The following is a 22,751-nucleotide window of genomic DNA, read 5'->3' on the forward strand; positions in this document are numbered from 1 at the left end:
TTCTGTAGTTTCCCTGGTCAATCCTGGGCACAGTCTGTCATTTGGCTGTTGACCGGAGTGCTTTTTTCTTCTCCTGAGGTTTTTGGAGCCTCACTAAAGGACATATCTTCTGTGAGCAACCAGGGTTAGCCTGCATGCCTTTTCAAGCTTCGACGTGACAAGTTTAGCATTTCTGGAAGTGATTTTTCCAGCCTCTCTTGAATTAGTGAAGCAGCTCTCTAAAACACATCAGATCCGCACTGTGAAAGCTCTCTGTCTTTGGGCGAGTCTGTCCTCCACTTCTTTGGACGCCCGCTCCGCCATATTGAAGTGTTTAACATGAAATACAGATATAACATCACACACACACATAAACACACGCAAACACACACACACGCTGAGTGTCTTTAATCTACGCCGGCCCATTTATACACATGACACATTAAAAGTGGGGAGCCCTAGAAGAGGGATGGGCATTGTCAAAACACACAGCATCTGTGGGCCCTAATGAAAGGAGCAGTGCGGGCCGTGGGCTTCACTGCGGTGGCTAACCAGAGGTTTGGACGGATGAGAGGAGACAGGGCAGCATGGCCCAGGGAAATGAGAGACGAAAGGGACATCAGAGCCCCCCCCCCCCCCCCCCAACCCCATCACACACACACACACACACACACACACACACATGTGACCTCCCCGGGAGATAAGGGGTTCCTCCCTCACTGATCTTTGAGGGGCACCGTGACAGGAATGGAGCAGTGGAAATGCCAGTGTGTCACGTCAGTGAGATCAGGCGCTTGATGGCAGATGACATGATCTCATCTAACTCTGATAACACAAATAAACTTGTATGTGTCTGGGAAATGTCCTGTGAGTCATTGCCATGTGGTCAGCTGTTGTATATCTAATCACTGTGTCATGACTGGTGTAGATGTAGAACACAGAAAAGCACCTCAATGGGAAAACGAGGTTCATCAACCCCATACCCATTATCATGGCACCAAGAGAAGGAGGATATGTAATGTCTTTGTGGTCGCATTGAGGCTTTCACACAGTACATATATCTCAACTTGATAGTTCCTAGACAGTTTCCCATTATAAAAATGTGTTATCCTATGTATAAAAAGACCCATGAATCATGGCATGAATCATGAATGATAGCCAATGAAGAGACATGGACATAACTGTGCATTTAGTGTTTCAGAAAAATTGCTAAGTTGTTGTCATTGCTTTTTCTCAGGGCTCAACAAAGTCCTCCAAGAGCATGGAGTCCCGACGTAGACCATCAAGGTAAGGCCATTATGGTTTATGTTTAGTGTGAACGGATCTTTGTTAATTTCATGAATAAAAACTGAAATGTTAAAGAGAACCATTGAAATGTTCCTGTGAAAACCCTCTGGAAGTGAATATAAGAAGGGAAGGCCTCATTTATGAAGGTTAAATGAATATGAATAGCACATGAATCACTGGGACAGCTGTAGTCCTACTTCCTGTACGGTAGAGAGAGATTTGTGTTTCCAATAGGTTTCTCCACCTATTGAATTATAATATATTCTATTGAAATATAATTTGATGATTTTGATGGTAATGATTTTGAAGTGGCCTAACATGAACATTTGACATTTTTGTCAAAGCCGGATTGCATCACACAGGCGTCATATTTTGGATTCAACTGAATTGTTGGTTTGTGTTAAATAAGATATAGAGCCCTGAGAAGAAGGCAAATCAAGACTAAAAAATATCTTCATGGCCTTTTCATTAAACTTAACAGGCTAACTGAACACAAAGGCATGAATGCAGGCAACTCAAAAGTTGTTTTGTTTAGTTTTTGCTGTTGACATGGCAATGTTGTTTGTTGTCCTTTATCTAACTGCTGCATGTGAACGAGATGTGCCCAAGTGCCCCCCTCTTACTCCTGCCAAAAGAAACATTAGCACTTGGGTGTGGATCACTAGTGACTAATTTACTGTCAACCATTATGCATGCCTTTAGTAATGACATATGGAACTGTATGTTTCACTCCCTGAGTGCAGGAACTAGACACCCAATACAGCAGGCTCAGCAATGTCTCAACCAGCAGACTCTAAAGCCATCAAATGCTGTAATGAAACAGGACAAAAGGAGGAACAGTATTGCAGCTCAGTGTGTTTGGACTGCTCCTGCCTGCCAAATGCTGATTTTCACCAAAAACTCCCATAATAATTGGTGGAATTTATTATGCGAACCTATTGCGCAACAGAGAGAGACTCTATGGGAAGAGCGAGAGCACATTGTTTATTGTAGTGGTCAAAAGCACATGTTTCACGCATGTGTTTGTTGAAACTGGGCGCGATGCGTTCAGCGCTGAGGCACAATTGCCTGTGGAGAGATATACACAACTTATTGGAACCGATATGCAAAGCGGGGCTATCAACTGATGCCTGATGAGAAACAGATTTTGCGGGAGCATGCGGACGCTTTTGGAGGTGGACCAGAGCTCTGGACTGTTCCGCCCCTCAAGCAGCTGCAGCACCAGCTCACAGGCACACACACACACACACACACACACACACACACACACACACACACACACACATACAGACCAGTGTCCATTAGACTGCACACTCCAGCTCCAGTGATGGCAGATTTATGCATGATGGGCTTCTTAAAAAATGTTGCTTCTGTCTAGTCTTTAGCAAACCAAGTGGAACTAAAAGAAACACATGAGGTGCTTTGAACGTCCTGTGTACCACTGAAATGTGGAGTCCAAATATCACGTGAAAGCACACTCATAATTTGTTATTTCACATGCCCTCAAGCATGTAAAAACAATATAAGGTTTAGCACAAACAGTTCTTCAACAAGCACTTCATAAACAAGGCATTGAACATGTGTGGGAAGGAGTTATGCCTCCCCCTGTCTCACACTGCTTTTCCTCTGATAAACCTCAGCTCTCTTTCTCGTCCTCAGGAGCCTCAGTTTGATCCAGGCCATGGAGGAGAACTATGAAGTGGACCTGGTGTACATCACAGAGCGCATCATCTCTGTGTCCTTCCCCAGCAGCGTGGAGGAGGAGAGCTACAGCGCCAACCTGAAGGAGGTGGCCACTATGCTCAGGTCCAAACACGGGGACCACTACCTGGTGAGTCCAGGGCTGCCCAGCTGTGCTTGTTTTTTTTGTTTGTTGTTTTTTTATACTCACTTTTTATTTTATTTGGTGGGTAACAACATATATGAAAGGCATTGTTAGAATGCAGATACACAAACCCAAAAATACCCCCACCCCCACCGCCCTCCCACCCCTACCACATGCGATACAACACAACTATCAATGTAGTACAGTCAGTATAGAACAGTCCACTTAGTTTCTTTCCAGTAAAATGTCTTGAACTCTGGCAATTCCATTTCTCCAAGTTTGTATTGTCCGAGGGGTAGCGCCATTAATCTTGGCAGAAGTTCAAGAAAAAGAATCTCTAAGAATGTATCCAGCCAATGCTTATGGGCTAAGTTGTGGGGTGGAACCCAATCTTTTTGGCTGCTGTTCCCAGCTGTGCTTGTTTACGTGAATGCTTGGCGTTGGTGATGAGTGGTGTTTTGATGTGTAAAGATCAACCCTCTCATGTTGAGGTACTTTTGTTGGCAGCTCTTCAACCTCAGTGAGAAACGCTATGACATCACCAGACTGAATCCCAAAGTAAGTGTCACATTCCATTGGCTTCCTGTTCAGTTTAGCCTCTGTCTCTCACTCAAGTTCCATCTGACTGTTTTGCACCATGTGCCCACAGGTGCTTGACTTTGGCTGGCCGGACCACCATGCCCCTGCCCTGGACAAAATCTGCAGCATCTGCAAGGCCATGGACACTTGGCTGAACGCTGACAGCCACAATGTAGTGGTTCTGCACAACAAGGTAAAGAGCCATGTGGTCTGAATCAGTCTTCTCCATGTCTCTCACAGCATGGCTTCATTCATTAGGGAAGAGCTACACATTCACACACCAATCTGTCTGTTTGGTTCAGTCAGTGACCTCTGATGAAGAAGTTCATTTTAACAGAATATCTTTGTTTTTTGTTGTACTTTTTTGTTTCCTTGTTTATAACGTAGCACACAGTCTTTGTCCAGTCCTTTATTTCCTTTCTATATTAATGAGCTGTGTTGAGTCAGTAGATGGCGTTGTCAGTCTGTGGTCTTTAACTGCTCTACTGAGGTCTGAGCTAGAGTGGATGACCACTGCCCCCTACTATTAGCTGCTACTAGCCATCACTTCAGTGCCAGAGCGGTCTGCAGCTCAGAGTCTTTAGATGTTTTCTCTGTAGATGTAAATGTTTCTGCTGGAATAGTTTTTCCTTTACAGGCAGTGTGTCACGCATGGTACAACCGAGTAATGCATGTCTTTAGTAACTCTTCATTCTTAGTTTTATGTCCGTATGTTTGTTACGTGTGTATATAGTCTCCTTGACAACATTGGTTGAAGTTTTCCCTAAGTAGACTTTCCTGTGTGAGATTTGCAGCTTTAGCTGTGTCCATGACCACATCTTTACATTCTACCATATACCTACACATCTGAGACGCGATGAGAGATAAAAGATTCTGAGGTCTTGGCTCTTTCCTTAAGAATGCCTAGAGCAGTATTGTGTGGGCACATGCGTGTTGACATTGCTAATGACAGGAATTCCAGGCCGAAAAGACAAATGGTTGAAAAACAGGGCCTCACACTCCGCCATGCCCATTCCTCAGCCTCCTTCCCAGCATTGTGTGAGATGTCAGCAGACACACCAGTGAGCTCCTAGCCCGTGGTAACAGAGCTACAAAGCCAGCTGGAGAGAGCAGGATTGAGACATTTATTAAATGCTGCTGCTGACCGTTGTTTCTGTGATCTGTTCTTCGTGCCCCCACCCCTGTCAATGGTCAGGGTATCTCTCCCATGGAAAAAACACTGATTGATATGTCAGTGGATGGCTTCTCTTGCAAAACAAATAAATAGCCTGTAGGAAAACATGGCTTCTCAAATGATAAAAAAAAGAAAAATGATCAGGAAGCAGTAAACAGAACATTGTCATGGCAACCAGTTTTGCTTCTTTGCTTTGGCAGAAAGCGGAGTGGATGACTAAGAGGTGGGACTGGATATTTAGTCAGAGGGCTGTATTGGATTACACACACACAAACTTCTACAACTGTAGACGCGCATAGACACACACACACACACGCACGCACACACACACACACACATACACACACACACACACACACACACATACTGTACACACACACATACACTAACTTCATGTGGGTCATGGGTCATGTGTGTCTTCACATCACAATGAACACCAAAAGAGGGAGGGCATATGAGGAGACGCACCTTTAAAAAGTACCCAGCAGAGAAGTGTTTTGGCTTGGACCATTTGTTACATAACATTTATTTGGAACAGTGCGTCATGTAAGAAATGCAGCCTGAGGGCTGATTTCTCTATAGGCAATGAACTGCCACTAAAATTCCTATCAAACACGGTTATGATTAGCAGACGCTTTTATCCAAAGTGACTTACATCATAATAACAATAAACAACACGCTAACATTGTAGGAGCAACATTCACACAGGTGATCAAGTGTTTTTGTTCTTCTCTTTTCTCAGGGAAATCGGGGGAGAACTGGTGTGGTGGTGGCAGCCTACATGCACTACAGCAACATATCAGCGAGGTGAGACTGTACTCCTCATGTGAGCCGCGCTGTCTGTGATTATTGAGTTAGACGACGTGTTTTGGAGTGTTCTTAGGATGGGTTTTAATCCTCTCCTCCGTCATGAGACCTGCGTCACGTTGGGCTGCACGTGAGGGGAAGAGAGAGAGAGAGAGGAAGTGAGTGAGTGGGTGGAGGGGTCAGAGGGGGACTCCAACAACCCCTGCCAAAAAGAGAGAGAAAAAAATGTCCCTATGCGTCTCGCGATTCCGATTTGAAAAATTCATCGAATTAATTTGTGCAGCAGTCATGTTTCCTCTCTGGCTCAGTGTGCAAAGACAACCAAGATGTTTCAGAAGTTTGGTGCTCAATTAGATCTCATTTACTGAAACATTACAGTCCAAAGCAAATAGCAGAAATAAAAGGTATTGGGCGTGAACCCTCAAAGGAAAATAAACAGTAATGCCTAGGAGAACAGACTGAGGAGATAAAGTCTTGATATATAAGGCCTTCAAAGGTCCTGAAGCTGACAAAATGTTTCTTTTGGAATGTAGCGCTGACCAGGCCCTGGACAGGTTTGCCATGAAGAGGTTTTATGAAGATAAAGTGCTTCCTGTTGGCCAGCCCTCCCAGAAAAGGTCAGTCTCTCTCCACTTCCTCTCCGCAGCTTACCTTTCCTCCCCAGGTCCATATAAGGTCCATTTACAAGCCAACTCTTCAAATTCCACAGGAGAAGAGCATGTCAGTCGTGCAGGACACTGTTGTTATATTACTGTGGCCTGTTGATTTTATTATTTGAATGTTCTCCATGCGCTTGTGACATCTACGCGCAGAGTTCCAAAACAATACAGTCAGAGTTGGGTTTCATAATATCTACAGGATGAAGAGGGTGATAAGTTCCTCTGAACGTTCTTTTAAGGTCACCTGGGATGTCGCTCTGATCATCTTACACTGTCTGGTGTACACAAAAGTCACATTTAATCCGTCTGTTATTCCAACACAGAATGCTTTTGACTCGCACTGTGCCAAAAGGAAGGACCTGAGTGGGGACCGCTCATATACTGTATGCTAGCATAAGCATCAGGCTGTTGATTTGATGATTTAAATTCATTTATTCTTTGCTCTTTTGCACCCATTTATGACTATATGCTAATATTGAGATGAAGCAAAAAGGACCAAAACAGGCCAATAAAATGACCAAAAACAGGCGAGGCGACAAGCAGGATGACTCCCGATGTCCTCCCAGCAGACTGGGCCTGGCCCTGTGCACATGCTGTGGATGGACAGCTTGCGCAGTTCTCAGAGATGTCTTCTCAAGGCCTCTCCCCCAGAGGCCAGGCGTCCATGTTGGATTGCTAGGCCTCCGCTGCTGCTATTTCCTGACGGAGATATAATTAGGCTGCAGCCAGGCCCCAGCAGTCTGCAGTTATTATGGGAGGCATGCACGACAGTGACGTGCCAAACCAGCATCTTAAAGCCGCTGCGCCCTGCGCAGACCCACTCACACCTCCCAGCAGGAGCTCACAGACTTTCCACTCTCGGCAAATTACATTTTTACCCCAATATTATTTACAATAATACACAACTTTATGTACATGCATGTTAATCAGGGGTGGAAAAATGGCTGACATTAGCTGAAATAATAGGGTCGTGATACTTCAGCCATGCACACACACACACACACACACACACACACACACACACACACACACACACACCCTCTTCACTTTTCATCAATGTGCATTATGTAATCAATGTGCACTACCCTTGTCAAGCCTTTAAAGTTGACATAAGAGGTGGTCAGGCACTCAAGCCTAATTAAAATAAGCTTTCACTCGCTCAGCTGTTATCTCCATAGCCTTTCCCAAATACACACAGTAATATAATGGGCTTCTGTTGATGGAAAAGCCCCATCACGATGAGAGTTTTCAGCAGGAAAACAGAGACCCAGTGGGCCTGGACTTCCTGATCCCACACTGGTGGGGGCCACAGGGAGGGTGCTCAGTGCACCATGGGAGAACAGCCCTGGGCAAGTGGCCAGACATTTGCTTTGTGGTCACTGTCAGTCTCAGAGGAAAAGAAGCTTCAGATGTGATGTGGCAGGAGTTTTTTTTCTCTCTCTCTCTTTCTCTCGCTCTCTCAGTCATTTTTCTTTTTCTGTCCATCTCTCCACAGGTATGTGCAGTACTTCAGTGGACTGTTGTCAGGACATATCAAGATCAACAACAAGCCCCTGTTCCTGCATCATGTCATCATGCATGGCATCCCCAACTTTGAGTCCAAAGGAGGTGAGGTCATCTCTCTCTCTCTCCCCTTTCGTTTTGTTCACCCCCACCCCCCTGTTTATTTTATCTTGCATTAACATGTCTCTTTTGATGAACTGGTATTTCACAGCACCCCTTTAAGGCTTGTCTGGGCAACTAAACCAACCTCCTAACACACATACACACACACACACACACACACACACACACACACACACACACACACACACACACACACACACACACACATTCTCATCTCCTACGCCTCACTGTAAAGCTTAGGGGTTCACAGAGCCTGTATCGGTACCCAGTGCAGTGTTCCACACACCTGAGCACTTCAGGAGGGACCACACAGGAGTGCTGAAGTCTCTGGGCCAAGAGAAGCTCTGCCTTGTCTGTCAGTGTCTGTGTCTTTGTCTGTGTGTGTGTGTGTGTGTGTTGTTGAATGCAGTGGTGTTAAAGACAGGCTATAGAGGGCTTGTCCCTGGCCAGGCTCCCATTCCGCCTGTTCTCCCAGCAGCCTTTTGGGGTGGACCACCCTCCTCTCCCTCTCGCCCGTCGCTTGGCGCTCTCCGTCAACACTAACCTCTTGTTTTTGTTCCCCTTGTGTTTCTCTGATGGCTTTTCAGGTTGCCGCCCTTTCCTCAAGATCTACCAAGCCATGCAGCCGGTCTACACATCTGGGATCTAGTAAGTTTTTTCCCTGTCTCGTTCTCCCTCCCTCCCTCTCTCGTTCTCCATCTGCCTTGCTAACTTTCCCTCATTTGCACCATGTTGGCCCGCTGCCCAGTGCGACAGGCGCGGAATGCTCCAATGACAAACTCTCTCATACACTCAGAAAGCCCTGCCCAGTCCCCCTCCCCACACACACTTTCACTCTTTAACCCACACACACACACACACACACACACACACACACACACACACACACACACACACTGTGGGTGGAAAGAGGAAGGGTATATCACACACTCTCACACGGCAGTCCATGTGCAGCTGAGGGGGGCGTGCCGTGCAGACTCTATGTGTTGTTATTGTATGTGTTGTTATTGAAACTGTATTCAGTTTCAGCGTGCTGTGATTTACTGTGGTGCAGTTGTTCCTGGTGTCAGGGTTTCATAGGGAACTGAAGATGCTGTCATCATCCCCATAACATGTAGTAACATGTCGTAAGAGCACTTGAACCAGCACCCCCTATTTTCATGCACCATCATCCAGTACCCAGACACCACCACCCTGCCCCTATGGCTGGGCATGTGCATAGGAGGAACATGGTGGGGATTTTGGGGCCGGCAGTGAGGTGAGCTAGTGTTGGGTAGGGGGGAGGTATCCTTCCAGATGGTGCCCACGCTGAGGGCACCCAGGGTGGCACGGCTGTGGTCGGCTTCTCCCATAAGATCCGCTGTTAAAACATTAAGAGCTTAATGTCTCCAGAGGGAGGCCTAGGCTGTGTTTTTCCCTGTCAGAGAAGGTCTGGGGCGTGCACACTTTCCACCATTTTTTCATTTGAAGGGGGGAATATGTGCAGTATTGCACATAGTTTTGCAAGGTTATGGCTCATGTCTCATTCTATTATCGCCATGGTGTGAGTGAGTCTCTGTATGTATGTGTGTGTGTGTGTGTGTGTGTGTCTGAATCTGTGAGCACATTTTATGTGTGCGTGTAAGTGTGTTTGGGTGGGAAAATTTACCGTAAGACCTTGTTATGGGATTAGGCAATGATTATCTCCACCTGTGAGGCAGCACCAGAAACTTCAGACAGTTTTTACAGTCCACACTGGAAGCCCAGGCTCCAGGCCTCGCCACACCATCCGTCTACCTCACACAGCACTGCTAACCAAACACTAACAGAGTTCAAACAGAGCGCCATACGAAGAGACAAACAGAGAGACAGAGAGAAAGGGGGGAAGAGAGAAGAGAAACAGAGAGATGAATGACAGGCCCGACTGTCTCACATGCTCTTTATCACACTCTCTCTGGTTCTCTCTCTCTCACTTGGATCGCTGGCCTCCATTAGCAGCACCCGAGTGTCCACACTAAAAGCATCAAGAGCCGCCAATCATCTTCTCCACCAGCCCGGCTCATCTCCAGCACTCAGCACAGCCGTCTTAAAGGGCCAATCACACACCTCATAAATCACTGGGGCCGGCACATTAGACCACCTGTGAAGCCTTGTGTTGATCTGTTGACTTGGGCCTGATGGTGCCAGCTAGTGTGGGTCTAATAGCTGTCCTGTGTCTTGTATTCACAGTAATGTGCAGGGAGACAGCCAGACCAGCATCTGCATCACCATTGAGCCTGGCCTGCTCCTCAAAGGGGACATTCTGGTAAGAGGACTTCAACTTGTCATTGATCATGTTCAGTGCAATGCCTTTGAAAGTACATGTTTCAGTAGGCCTATATACATTGTCACATACCTTGTACAGGTGTGTTTGAGAATTATTTGCTGACCAATTAGGAACAGGAATTCCATCATTTTGTATATCCTTAGGGTATGTGTGTGTGTGTATGTGTGTGTGTGTGTGTGTGTGTGTGTGTGTGTGTGTGTGTGTGTGTCCTTAAGGTTTCATATTTGAAATACGGTCATAAAACCTGGAGGAAAGGACTGCTGGCTTGAATCCTGCCTCCATTTACAGCCGTTCATTAGTGCAAAATACGCTGGCTGTAAAACACTCTGTCAAGGGGGGGCGTCACTTAGACTTCCCCTCCAAAAGCATGCAGAAAATATTAGCCTCCACCAAAACCGCTGTTGCAACATGTGCATAAGCCACTGATTTATTTGCAGTGGTGTCCTGTCTAGCATTTCTGACTGATGAGCAAGGCAGCCAGGGCACTTTAGCTATCACCTTGAGTCACTTTCTGCTTGCATTGTGCTATTTATTTCAGGACCTAACTTTCTAAATTGTCCTTAGCCATCACAATTTTGTCAAGGCTGATCTATAAAGAGCACTTACCTGAAAGCTGCTCAAGTTGGCCTGCAGTCAGAGGGCAGATGTTGCATCCAATCCCCATATATTATGGAAACCTCAACAGTAATGGATTCTGCTGGACATTTCATGCAACATCAGATCATTAGACATTTATACATTGTACTTCCCCTTGGGAAGTTGAAAGTGTAATGCCATAGTCTTAGTTTAATCAACTACCGATACCAATGGCCATACATACAAGTGCATTTTTTTTAAAACATGATTTCCTATCATGAACCAGTATGCAAGATGTATTCAAGGCATATCATGGTTTGTTTCTCTTAGACAGAAAGTCCTCGTTCCTCCTCTGTGGGAGTAGCACAGCACCAGCGTGTGAGGCTGTGTAATGGCCGTGGCCAGCCGCAAGATGTTTGGCCATCTTCCCGCGTGTCCATCCTCAGTCTTGCTCTGTTTGTTTGACTTCAGCCTCTGCGAATAGCAAACTTGTATATTCCCAGCCCATCTGCCCCCGGTCTAAATAGCTTAATTATAGCTGTTCTGGGCTATATGATGTGTGGGATAAGATTTCCTTTATTGCCTTGAGGCATTTTTTATTTCTCCACATGGGTCTCTTGGAGACTGCTAAATCTCACATATGCTGAAGTGACATATTTGGCACCAGCCCCCCACACAGCATGTAACAGAGACGAGACACAGATGATCCAAAAAGCTATCAGCTAATCTAATCAACTCAGCTTTATGTTGTTCCATGTTAGCAACTGCACTGAAAAGTGAGTGTTTCTTGTTAACATAAACTGTTGATCTCCTGCCATCATTTGGAGGGCAATATGTAGTCGTAATGTCCTAGGCAGCCCTGGGCTAGCCACAGTTAGCGTGTTTCACGTCAAGATTTCTTTTCCTTTTTTCCCCTTTTAAATTATAGAGCTAAATATTCCTTTAGTACCTGTAAATGCTAGGTCCCTATAAAAGGGAAAGTGGATTGTGCCAAACCCCAGAATGCTGGGGAGAGAAGGCAGCATTTCCTCTGCAGGTTTTAGTGAGGCTTTAAAACGGCCGTGTGTGGATGGCAATGGGCTGGATAATAATCCTTTTGTTTTCTCTCTCTGTCTGGAAACATGCTAGCTTGTTTATGTGTGTAGCTAAACTGGATAAAAGGACCTTGAAAATGCCAGTGTATGACTGTCTTTTTTGTTTTGCTGCCCATTCTCAAAGGTTTAAGCCTTATTAACTTGTCCATTAAATCACATCGGCACATGCATTACCCAAATTAGTGTTATATTCTTATCCTTCTATGAATCTAATGTACTTCACAGCTCAAGTGCTATCACAAGCGTTTCCGAAGTACCTGCAGAGATGTCATATTCCGGGTGCAGTTTCATACCTGTGCGGTGCATGACCTGGGAATTGTCTTTGGAAAAGATGAATTGGATGAGACATTTAAAGGTATTAACAAGTGAAATAGCCAGTCCATGTGGTACCAGCTGATTTGTCCTCATTTGTCACTAGGTTCACTAAATCTTTTTCGTTCTCGCTGTTGTGTTCTGGATTATAGATGACAGGTTTCCTGAATATGGAAAAGTAGAGTTTGTGTTCTCCTTTGGACCAGAGAAAATGAATGGTAAATTGATATTTTTCTTTCTCTGATTTTCTCCCATATCGAAAATAAAACAAACATAAAATGCCCATTTTAGAGCTTGTTCTTACTGGATCTTTCAGGTATGGACCATCTCGAGAATGGCCCCTGTGTATCAGTGGACTACAATACCCAGGACCCCCTCATTCGCTGGGACTCCTATGAGAATTTCAATCAGCGTTGTGAGGACTCCATGGAAGGTGAGTACCGCTGTAGTAATTAAGCTGTTGAGGGTGTGGGATCTCCAGTGTCAATGTCAAGATGGTTAAGGAGCGTGATTGTTAAGAAAAACTGGGCCTGTGTAGGTGTCTTCATGTATGAGCTTGTTATTGCATACAGAACTACAGGATAACATAATTGTAACTACATGAGAACTCATGGCACAGATAGTTGGAAAATCAATACCGAATAATTTGGTGCATCATATATGTAACTATTCACAAATATTCTTACACATGTAGATTCAATAAAATGTTCAGATTTTCTTCCATATGTAAGCACACATATTTTACTTGCTAAGAATAGTGTTTTTTGGAAAGTGCAATCCATAATAAACATTAGAGACTTAATCCTTTCTGCACGCTGCCCATTCCTTAAAGCACGTGGAAAACGCAAAACACAACCCCACATGACCTTCTGAGTCACTAGACCACCCATGATGCTCCCTCTACACCTTCCCCCATTCATAAGTCCACGCCAGTAAATCATCCACTTCTAAGGAGCCTGTGGTTTCGGCGCGGGCCGCAGAGGGAGCGCGGTGCACCCTGGGATTGAGTTATCTGGCGCTGGTGCTGTTTGTGTACGCTGCTGGTAAGCTGTTGTGTGGTGACTTTTGTCAGAGCGGCTCGTCTGTGTTTTTCGTGCGAGTGTGGTGCTGATTGAATCAGAGACGTGAATGCAGTTCACAGGGCTTCGTTCACGCGTCTCAATAACCCAAAACACGTACCACCGGGGTCACTCTCAGTTCATCCAGGCCCTGACTGAGGAAAAACTATGGAATCTCTTTCAGGTGACAATCTCATCTCCTCCAATTTCATGTTCTTATGCAGAACACATCAGCAATGCACCATTCAGAAGTGGCCCATTTACTTCAGACCTGCTCAGAATAGGAGGACCATGTATTTCCATCAGTGGGACAGTCATAAGAGTGACTCTGTGACATGACTCTAAAGAGGGCGCTCGGTCATCCTGACACCTTTGAGGAAGTGCTGTCACAGTGTATTACTAGTGCAGTTGTTTCTATCAGAGAACAAAGGGTACTCTGTGGCTGACAGAGGTCTCAAGATGGACAAAAAGGGCATTTTGAATTCAGGCCGGCACAGAGGGTCTTGTCAGATTGGAGTGGGAGTCAATTACTGGGTGTGTAAAGTCTCCTGGTCTCCTGTGGTGGTAAATTTACAGTGCAGGGGCACAGAATGTCCGTATAAGGCTCACAGGCGCACGCTTGTCTAGGTCGACTCATAATCAGCGTAATCTGTGAAGTGACCTTTCAGAGGAGATAAGGACTTAAAGAAGTGCTGGAAGGACACTGAGCAAACAGTTCATACAGTGCCTCTCTTCACTGTCACTGATACCACCTCTGAGAGGATGCACTCTGTGTGTGTGTGTGTGTGTGTGTGTGTGTGTGTGTGTGTGTGTGTGTGTGTGTGTGTGTGTGTGTGTGTGTGTGTGTGTGTGTTTGTGCCACCAACCAACGATGTCCTGCATGTTTCCTTGACCACAGTGTTTCAGCGCCACTTAGTTTTCTCAGCCTTCTGCCACACTTCCTAGAACTCCAGCATTCTGATGGCTTGTGTGAAACATTCCAGCCTTTAGCCACACACACTGGCTCTCAATCACTGGTCTTAAAGAAATGGTCACTCTCTGACCAACCCTATCTATTCACGATGCCCAAAACAGCTGCTGCATGTCCTGAATTACAGTCTTGTCTCAGATTCCAGACGCTGAAATATCCTATATTGTTTTCACTATTTTCTTTTGGGATTGTTCTAGAGACAGTGGGAGTGAACGAATAACTGACATTTTGGGATATGTCAGTATTGTCTTTTTATAGTCCCCTTGTTTACTCAGATATGCTTGGAAAGAGTGGCATTTGTCTTGTCGTGGGGTAAACACATCCACAGTCTCTGAGATCGTAATTACATTTGAAGTAAAATTTCGGCATGACCCTTGCTCTCTAACAGGACTCCGGAAAGTTGAGATGCTCCCAGGTCATTTTGGTCACTGCAGACCCTCTCCTCCTGTCACTCTAGGCTATCTGAGAGGTCCTGCCATAAAGTGGCCCTACCTTTGACCAATCGGGCCTTTAAATAGGCACGGCAGAAATAGGGAGGTGTTGATCTCCTTTCTGGCACCACTTGTGGTGGGGGTGGGAGGAAACCAATCTCCCCACAAACCCCCGGTCGGCCTGGCTCAGTCTGGCTTGCTGGTCAGAGGGTCAGAGAGCCATAGCTTTCCCTCATCCACGGCCCACTGCCAATCTGTCCAGTGGGAGATTGCAGTTGTGCAGCTTGTGTGCTGGGGGAACATGAGTGAACATGGCAACCCACACAGAGCAGCGCGGCGCAGCGCGGTCCCATGCTCCACGGGCAGCAGAGATGGGAAGTAACGAAGTACAAATACTTTGTTACTGTACTCAAGTAGATTTTTCAGATATTTTTACTTTACTTTACTATTTATTTTTGAGGCGACTTTTTACTTTTACTCCGTACATTTTAACACGAATATCAGTACTTTCTACTCCTTACATTTTACAAAACTGACTTGTTACTTTAGTTTCAAATAATTTCAGCCTACCGTTATTATTTTTCTCGTTATCAATAGCGGATTGAAATATAGGCTACGTTGCACTTGACGCATCACTACAAGATGACTCGATTTGGGCGGCATTCATTCGCGGCAAATCATTGCAGCTTGATGCCAGTAACGTTAACGTTAGCACGTAGTAGTAGCCTATGTCTCAATTAAATTTAGTCAATAGCCTAATGCCCTCCTCTTCTCGCCTTTGGTGCTTCCCTAACTTCTAGCTGCAGTGTAGCCTATGCAGCCTTGGGTCTTCAACAGGGATGTAGGCTAGTGGAGGCCGCTAAACGCAAGCAGACTAAACACAGTTTACCCACCACTGAAATTAGTGGTGAAATTAGTGAGGTAGTTTCTCCACCTCTTATTAGAGTTTATCCACCTCTCAAAAGAGTTTATTCACCGATTACAACTGTTAGCATTTAAAAATCACACTGTATTATCCACAATAACAATATGTACACTCATAAACACTCTATGAACCACTTAATGCCACTTGTTATAAACATTTGACAATAACTGCACCATCATCAAACATGTTCTGAATGCCTTTTCTAAAAATCTGATACCTTACTGTGATCACAGAATTCATAGTTTACCCACCTCTTATTTTACCACTACATTCCTGGTCTTGAAATATTCACAGGAATCCATAGGAATTAAATATTCATGTTGTTTTATCCAATATTAGTTGTGCAGATCCATCTTATACAAACACATGAAGCCAACAAAGAAAATGCATAAATAGAGCCTTTTGTGTAATTTTTCCATTTTGTCTAGTCATCCAATTCAAGCCAATAAATGGCCAAACAGGTTATGGGAAGATTTAAAAAAAGAGACTGGCACTCTTGCACTCTGGTAACATTTGTGTGGTCCAGGTGCTGTTGCATAAAAAATGGTTGTCATTCACAAGACTACTTTTACTTTTATACTTTAAGTACATTTCCAAGCCTGTACTTTGTTACTTTTACTTGAGTAAAGAAGTTAAACCAGTACTTCTACTTTTACCAGAGTATTTTTTAACACAAGTATTTGTACTTCTACTTGAGTATGGAAAGTGAGTACTTTTGCCATCTCTGACGGGCAGCCAATGGTGCTGAACAGAAAGGGCACATTTGCACATGAATTCCAACTCGTATCGCACATTGACAAACAGTCCCATTCAAGCGTTGGGGCCAGTTAAGTTGATTCCAGAGTGGAGATAAGCAGACGGACGTCATGCCATTGTGCTTCGCCATGACTTCACCTTGCCAAGCTTGAAGCCTTGCCATTTGAAAAATGAGTGTATTTCAGGGAGAGAGAGAGAAAGAGAGAGAGATTGCGGGTAATAGCACAACAAATGAGACGCAGGAAATTCTGGTGTTTGGAAAAGCCCACCGCAATTAAATTTGCTCTCTGCCAGCTCAAGGGCTCATTAGCCCGCCTTGACGAGGTAATTAGTAAGTCTAACTGCATGTTTTCTTTAAAACGTGCCCAGAAAACAGAATGGCAGGGGAGCGGCGCAGCCAGATACAATGCCCCCACTCTGGAGTGTTTAGTCTCCAACAAGGGAAGCACGGACGGAGAGTGCGCAGAGATTCAATGGCTATTCGACTCCTGTGATTAGTCTGCAGAGAAAAGAGCTCGCTCAGGACTGCAGTATTGAGGGAAAGGAGTGAGCGAGCAGGAGCTGAGCACCAAAGGCTCATTACCCAACGGAGCAGGTCAATAGAGACTGGGAGCACTCGGCGGGGAAGAGAGAGGGAAGACAACGACGCTCACGGAGGGCCAATCGATCTGTGAACTGCTTTTAATCTATTTTCGTTGCTGCTTGTTTTGGTGAAAAACGGCACAGTTGACAGACTAGATAAACGGACCAGAAATATCTTCTCTTCTGTAAACTAAGACACAAAAGCTGAAGATAATAACTGTAATTGTCTCCTGTAGCTCATATGTATCTCATCAGGTCCCAATACTTAACACAATCAAAACAGGCCTCAGCACAAATGACTCAGCTTTAGCTAACGCCTGCTGCAGATACAGTAATGATGATGAATCGCAAATCCACCATGACACAGTAATAGCTCGGTTATAGATGTCTTATCTGGATCTCATTGCTTTGACCTCAGATTCAGCCTCGGTGCGCCGCAGCTGCTAGAGGCAAGGTTAGCCCTCTGCAAGGCCAGTCTCTGGCCTCTTAGGGTCCGCTGTGTCCACTGAACCTTGCCTGTCAGGGTGTTTATCTCAGCCAGCTGACAGCTATACGGCCCGTCACTCCAAGCAAAAGCTGTTCCTCATGTGGAAAGAGCAGCTTTCTCCGTATAAGCTATAGTATCTGCCCTCAGATACTCCTTGATGATCTTACGCAACACTGCAATCTCTATTATCACATTTCCTTTTGGGATATCATACATGTTGTGTCCTTGTTGTTCTCTGCTTGGTTTACTGCTTTGTATGAAAAAATGTATTCTAATTACCAATCTAGTCACCAGAATAAAATTGCTGTGTAAATCACTGACTTTAATTTCAATATCTCATTCAGATCTTAATGAAACACAGCTGGCAGAGTGGCCAGAATTGAGGCAGTCATCTGTATAATGAAGGCCTGCGCTCTGATAGTGGTAGACAGCAAGGAGCAGGCCAAGCCACCCCCATATAAGTAGAATGTTTTCTGATTTGGACTCTGTTTTCTGGCAGACTACTGGCAGGGTTCTGGCGATGGCTAAGGGGGGGGGGAGCAGGGGGGAGGTCTTGTTTACCCATATTTGACCAAGGCACAGCCCGCAGCATTTCTGGAATAGTTGGGAGTGAGAAGCGTGGCGACATGGACTTACGATTAGACGAGGAGGGTTAGACGAGGAGGGAGCCGAGATGCGCTGACGGTCAGTGGGAACGGAGAGGCCACAGCTCCAGCTCCTGCTCCAGACCCAGCCTCTCTCTGCCCAGGACTGTAAAAGCCCTTTTTGTTGTCTGTCACTGGAGGGGGAGCCAGTCGGTTTAGAGCTGCTGCCTGTCAGCCAGTCACACACAACACGCACACACACCAACAGACACCAGTTGCTCCTGCAGCAGCTCTAGTTTACTTTAGCCAGTGTGGAACCAGAGGACTGGACTGCTGTGTGAGGGGGGGAAGAGCACAGGAGGTGGGACACATTACAGCACACTGGGCAGATGCTAAGGTATTTCTCATTTCTCCTTTCTGTCTTTTTAGAAAACAGCATCAATTAAAGTATCTCTTTCTTCTTAGTGTCCGAGTTGGGCTGTTACCATGATTTACAGTTAAGTTTTCAAAGGCCAAGGCTGTTTTCTCTTCAGCATTGCAGCTAACAAGATATGTCATATGAAAATGTTTCTTTGTGATTTGTAGTGAAAGTGAAAAGTAGCTCTGCTTTTGGCTTGCATATTGTTTGAGCCAAGCGGCTTGTGTTTGTAGACACTTAGAGTAAGTTGACGGCCAAGGTGCTGTATCGGATGGCCTGGCCTAAGTTTATTCTGAATCTCTCTGGCTGGAGTGTAATTACATCATCATCAATAGCCCGCTTCTGTGGAGCCACAGTAGAGCTGATCCGGGAGAGCGTTGACCACACCAGAGTAAATATTTTCTGCTGCTCTTGCAGGCTAAATGATCGTTTTGCCAGGCTGTGCTCTGGTGGTTGTCCCATTTACCAAGCGGAATGCCTTGACACACACACACACACAAACACACACACACACACACACACACACACACACACACACACACACACACACACACAACACACACACACACACAAACACACACACACACACACACACACAACACACACACACACACAAACTTTCTCCCTGTTGTAGACATGCCGGGCACCGCAGTGTTTGTGTAGCGCTTGGGCAAGCAGCTGTGAGTCGCGCAGCCCCATTAAACTGTGTTTGTGTGGGGAGCCGGGCGAAGGAGTAACTCTAACATAAATAAATGGGCTCAGAGCAGACGGGTATCGCTGCCTTCAATTAAACCTCTCTGGTGACGGATAGTGAGCCGCGACAGCAGGTTTGCTCTCCCACTGCTAATGCTAATTACCCTGTGGAATTTATGCCTGCATTTATAACTCAGGTTTAATAAGGGAACCAGAATGATGGGCTCTTTGGGTTTAGGGGTAATCGCTCTGCTAAACCAGCTCTGAGGGCATTTATCACTACGCATGCCCATTCTGAACCTGTGCTGTTTTAGAGACCATGTTGCATCATGGATTGTGGTGTTAAAACAACAGTCTGGTGTCTGTTCCATTTAGATGCTTTAGCAGGTTGTAATACAGTAGGACAAGACTGTCAAAGAGCCAGCAGAACCCCCCCCCCCCCCCCCTCTATTTTACTGGGCCCACCTGTTAACACATGACACCAAAGGTGGCCACTTTTTACTTTCCTCTCATGGATCGTTAAAGAGCGGCTTGTTGACATGTGTGGTCTCGGCGAGGTCTGAGGAGGGGGATATTGGTTTGTTTTGTGTTTGTTGTTTTCTTTTTTCCAACCCTTTTCCCCTCACTCTGTGCATTAGCCATATGTTTCCCTTGGTATGCCGTGCAGAATGCTCTCCTCCCACCCCTGGAGCCCCAGCTGCCCCCCCCCCCCCCCCCAGCTTTGGCTCTGACCCTGGAAGCTCGGAAGTCCCGTCCAACTTGACTCTGAGCTGCTGCTTTATGTCTCGACAGCAGCTTGTCTCTATCACAGAACGCAGCGTCTCCCTTGTGTCCGCTAAGTGTTAGCATAAGTGTAACTGTACCACATTGATTCTTCTGCTCTGTGATAATTGAGGAGCACAAACTGTGACATTCTGTACTGATGCACGTGGGTGTGTGATGGGCTAGCATTCCTGAGACGCCCACATTGTCCTGGTTTGAGCCACAGGAGCCACACTCACTGTGTTCAGTGTTGAATGGACTCAACGTTTTTGAGTAAATAGAAACGGCTTCTGTCCTGCCTTCTATTGGGGCTTAGTGGATTAAACTGCTTTGAGTCTAAACGCAGACTGAGAGTTGCATAACAGCAAGTGGCTGATCTTATCGGAGGCTGCCCCCCCTGACAAAACAGTATTGCTGCCCGGCAGAATGGATGAGTAGCTGTGCAAACATGACTGGTCCGGCGGGCATCACACCAACAGGCTGGTTCTTTGTGCTCTCATGCGCTCTTGCTTTGGAGCCCGGGAGTGGGAGCAGTATGGGTGGATGGACATACAGAGGCGCAGCAGGTCCAGCGCAGCCATCTCTGGTGGAAAGGTCAGAGTGTGCGCTAAAGGGGACGTGTGACCTTTCCCCTCTCACCCACAGCTTGCCTCCAGCTGCTCTCCAGACGGGCCTGGCTCAGCTGCGCGTCTGCCCGGGGTGCCGGGGAGGGACACGGTGTTTGCCTTTGGGCTTTAACTGCTTCTGGGAAGGACGTGAAGGTGGACAGCAAGGGAGGAGCTCCCCTGCTCCCTCTCTCAGAACCCCACCCACTTTAGTCGTACCCTTTGCTTTTAATAAGACGTGACGGACTCGTTTGGCTGCATTCCTCAGGACCTCCGCACATACTTCACCGCGGGTCAGATCGTCCCCCCCTAAATAGCACGCCGTGACCTTTGACAGATGGCCCCAGTGTTGATATTTACGAGCGCCGGCTCTGCGGTGGAGTGGCCCAGCCTGTGCTCCACCGTGCGCTCTCACACTGGAGGAGATAGAGCTGGCCCAGGGGATGCTTTACACAATCGCCACTTTGAAACAGAGAGAGGCAGTTAGCATTATCTCCTTCCTTCCTTCCTATGCGGTGTCACTGGGTTCTCTCACTTTTAATGTAGGGGCTCAAATAAGGGGAGCAAAATACATGCAGTGCCATGAATACGCTTATGTAGACTGATAATGTGTGTCTGAATGGGTCGAGGGGGGAGGGGGAGGTGAATATTTCCAATGTTGATGAGTTTCAAAGCACAGCAGTTTTTAAGGCATGTGCCTGGGTTTAGTAGTCTGCTGTAGTGGATTAATTTTGTAGCAAAACAATGAAAATGCTGATTCACTGGCATCTCCACCGGGCATATTCCAGTCACATTGGGGGTGACCCAGTGAAAGGGATGATTGCGATGCTGTCTGCTAGAGCTGTCTGCTGTCTGCTACTGTCTGTCGGTAATTGCTTCCAGTAATTGCTGTCCTGTGGCTGAAATAACGAGGCTTTCAGTGGCGACAAAATCTGCATGAATTAGCATGCGAAAGCAAATGGGGCAGTAAACTTTTTTAACCTTTCTTATTTACAGGAAAAATATCAATGCCACACAACATGTTTGGTTCATCCTGACTTAGTACATGAGAAAGATATTTTTACTTGGGTTATTCAGATGTTCCACTGGACAATTTGGCTGTGACAAATAATGAGCTGCTTGCTGTAGGCCCTTGGGAGCGAGCCTCTCTCTCTCTGGTTTGGGCAGCATGAGACGATGGCTAGTCACTCGTCGCCAGGCCCACTGCTGACCACAGCCAGCCTCTGTGTGCTGATCAAAGTGCCGCTTCCAAATCCGCCCCGGGACCAAATCCCAGCACTTTTTTCTTTTCAGCGGAGCTTGATTGTTTTTCCTGTGATGTGACGTCAGCCGTAATGAAATGTTAGGTCCGGAGCACAGCGCCTACGAACGCCTCGAACTCTCACACTGTAAAGGACAACCCAGTGTTTTCAACAACATCCCTCCACAACTCATAGCTGTACAAGCAATTTGTTCTGTGTTCAGGCTGTTGGGTTTGTGAGCCATGCTGCAATAGCCTGTCATCAAGCCTGTCAATTGTGCAATTGTGCGCAGGGAGGTGTTTAATTGGGGAGAGGCGAGTTGAGGCTGCCTAATCGGTCATGAGGCCTTTGACAGACTCAGTGACGTGTGGAGGGGCATGCGGCGAGGGCCCGTCTGCTGGTGGAAAAGAGAGAGAGGCCTTTGAGGGCCTTTGTGCAGCATTTAGTTTTTGAAGCTAAAGGGATTGGCAGTGATGAGGCCCAGAGTTGGCCTCAGCTCAGAGCCGGATGGCAGTGAGTGTGCTCTTCTGCTCTCTCTCCATCTCAGTTGTGATTACCTGAACACATTCACACTCCTCTGTCAGGGCCGTCACTTCAGCACTTAGACACATCCTGAAGACTGTCATCTCCCTCCACAAGAACAGTTTGAAACCTTCTTCATTCATTTTTAATGAAGGACATTTTTTTTTCTCCCTACTTTGAAGCCATCCATTACAGCAAAGTAAGTTCCTTTGAAGAAGCACTAAAAGCCCATAAGCACAAACACAGCAGCCTCTTCTTTTTTCCCTCTTTTTTGTAAGGGGGGGGGGGACTTTTTCTGTTCTTTTTCATTTCAAAGTGCTTACTCGGCAGAGAGGCAGGCCAGCTTTGCTGCAGTGCCAGATTCACATTGAGATAGATTCCTCCGCTGCTCCTCATCCAGGCCCCAATTCCCTCCTGTCTCGTCCCAGCTCCAGCATCGGCTGCCCAGCTCCCAACACAGAACCCCCCACCCCCCCTCAAGAGACGCCTCCGGA

General features: G+C 46.2%; 1 protein-coding gene across 12 annotated transcripts in view; it reads left to right on the top strand.

Moving 5' to 3' along the window:
- The window catches only part of tns1b (tensin 1b), a 179,671-nt gene that overhangs the window by 125,725 nt on the left and 31,195 nt on the right, over window positions 1-22,751 (top strand). For all 12 annotated transcript variants that reach the window (XM_042065488.1, XM_042065508.1, XM_042065515.1 and 9 more), the window contains 12 exons: window positions 1,217-1,266; window positions 2,926-3,097; window positions 3,599-3,649; window positions 3,741-3,863; window positions 5,587-5,651; window positions 6,185-6,268; window positions 7,806-7,918; window positions 8,524-8,584; window positions 10,145-10,220; window positions 12,137-12,266; window positions 12,376-12,441; window positions 12,540-12,656. In XM_042065488.1, coding sequence (XP_041921422.1) covers window positions 1,217-1,266; window positions 2,926-3,097; window positions 3,599-3,649; window positions 3,741-3,863; window positions 5,587-5,651; window positions 6,185-6,268; window positions 7,806-7,918; window positions 8,524-8,584; window positions 10,145-10,220; window positions 12,137-12,266; window positions 12,376-12,441; window positions 12,540-12,656 — 1,108 coding nt within the window. The remainder of the gene's footprint in view (window positions 1-1,216; window positions 1,267-2,925; window positions 3,098-3,598; window positions 3,650-3,740; window positions 3,864-5,586; window positions 5,652-6,184; window positions 6,269-7,805; window positions 7,919-8,523; window positions 8,585-10,144; window positions 10,221-12,136; window positions 12,267-12,375; window positions 12,442-12,539; window positions 12,657-22,751) is intronic.

Source organism: Alosa sapidissima, chromosome 2 (genome assembly GCF_018492685.1).
Source record: "Alosa sapidissima isolate fAloSap1 chromosome 2, fAloSap1.pri, whole genome shotgun sequence".
Taxonomy (NCBI): Eukaryota; Metazoa; Chordata; class Actinopteri; order Clupeiformes; family Clupeidae; genus Alosa; species Alosa sapidissima.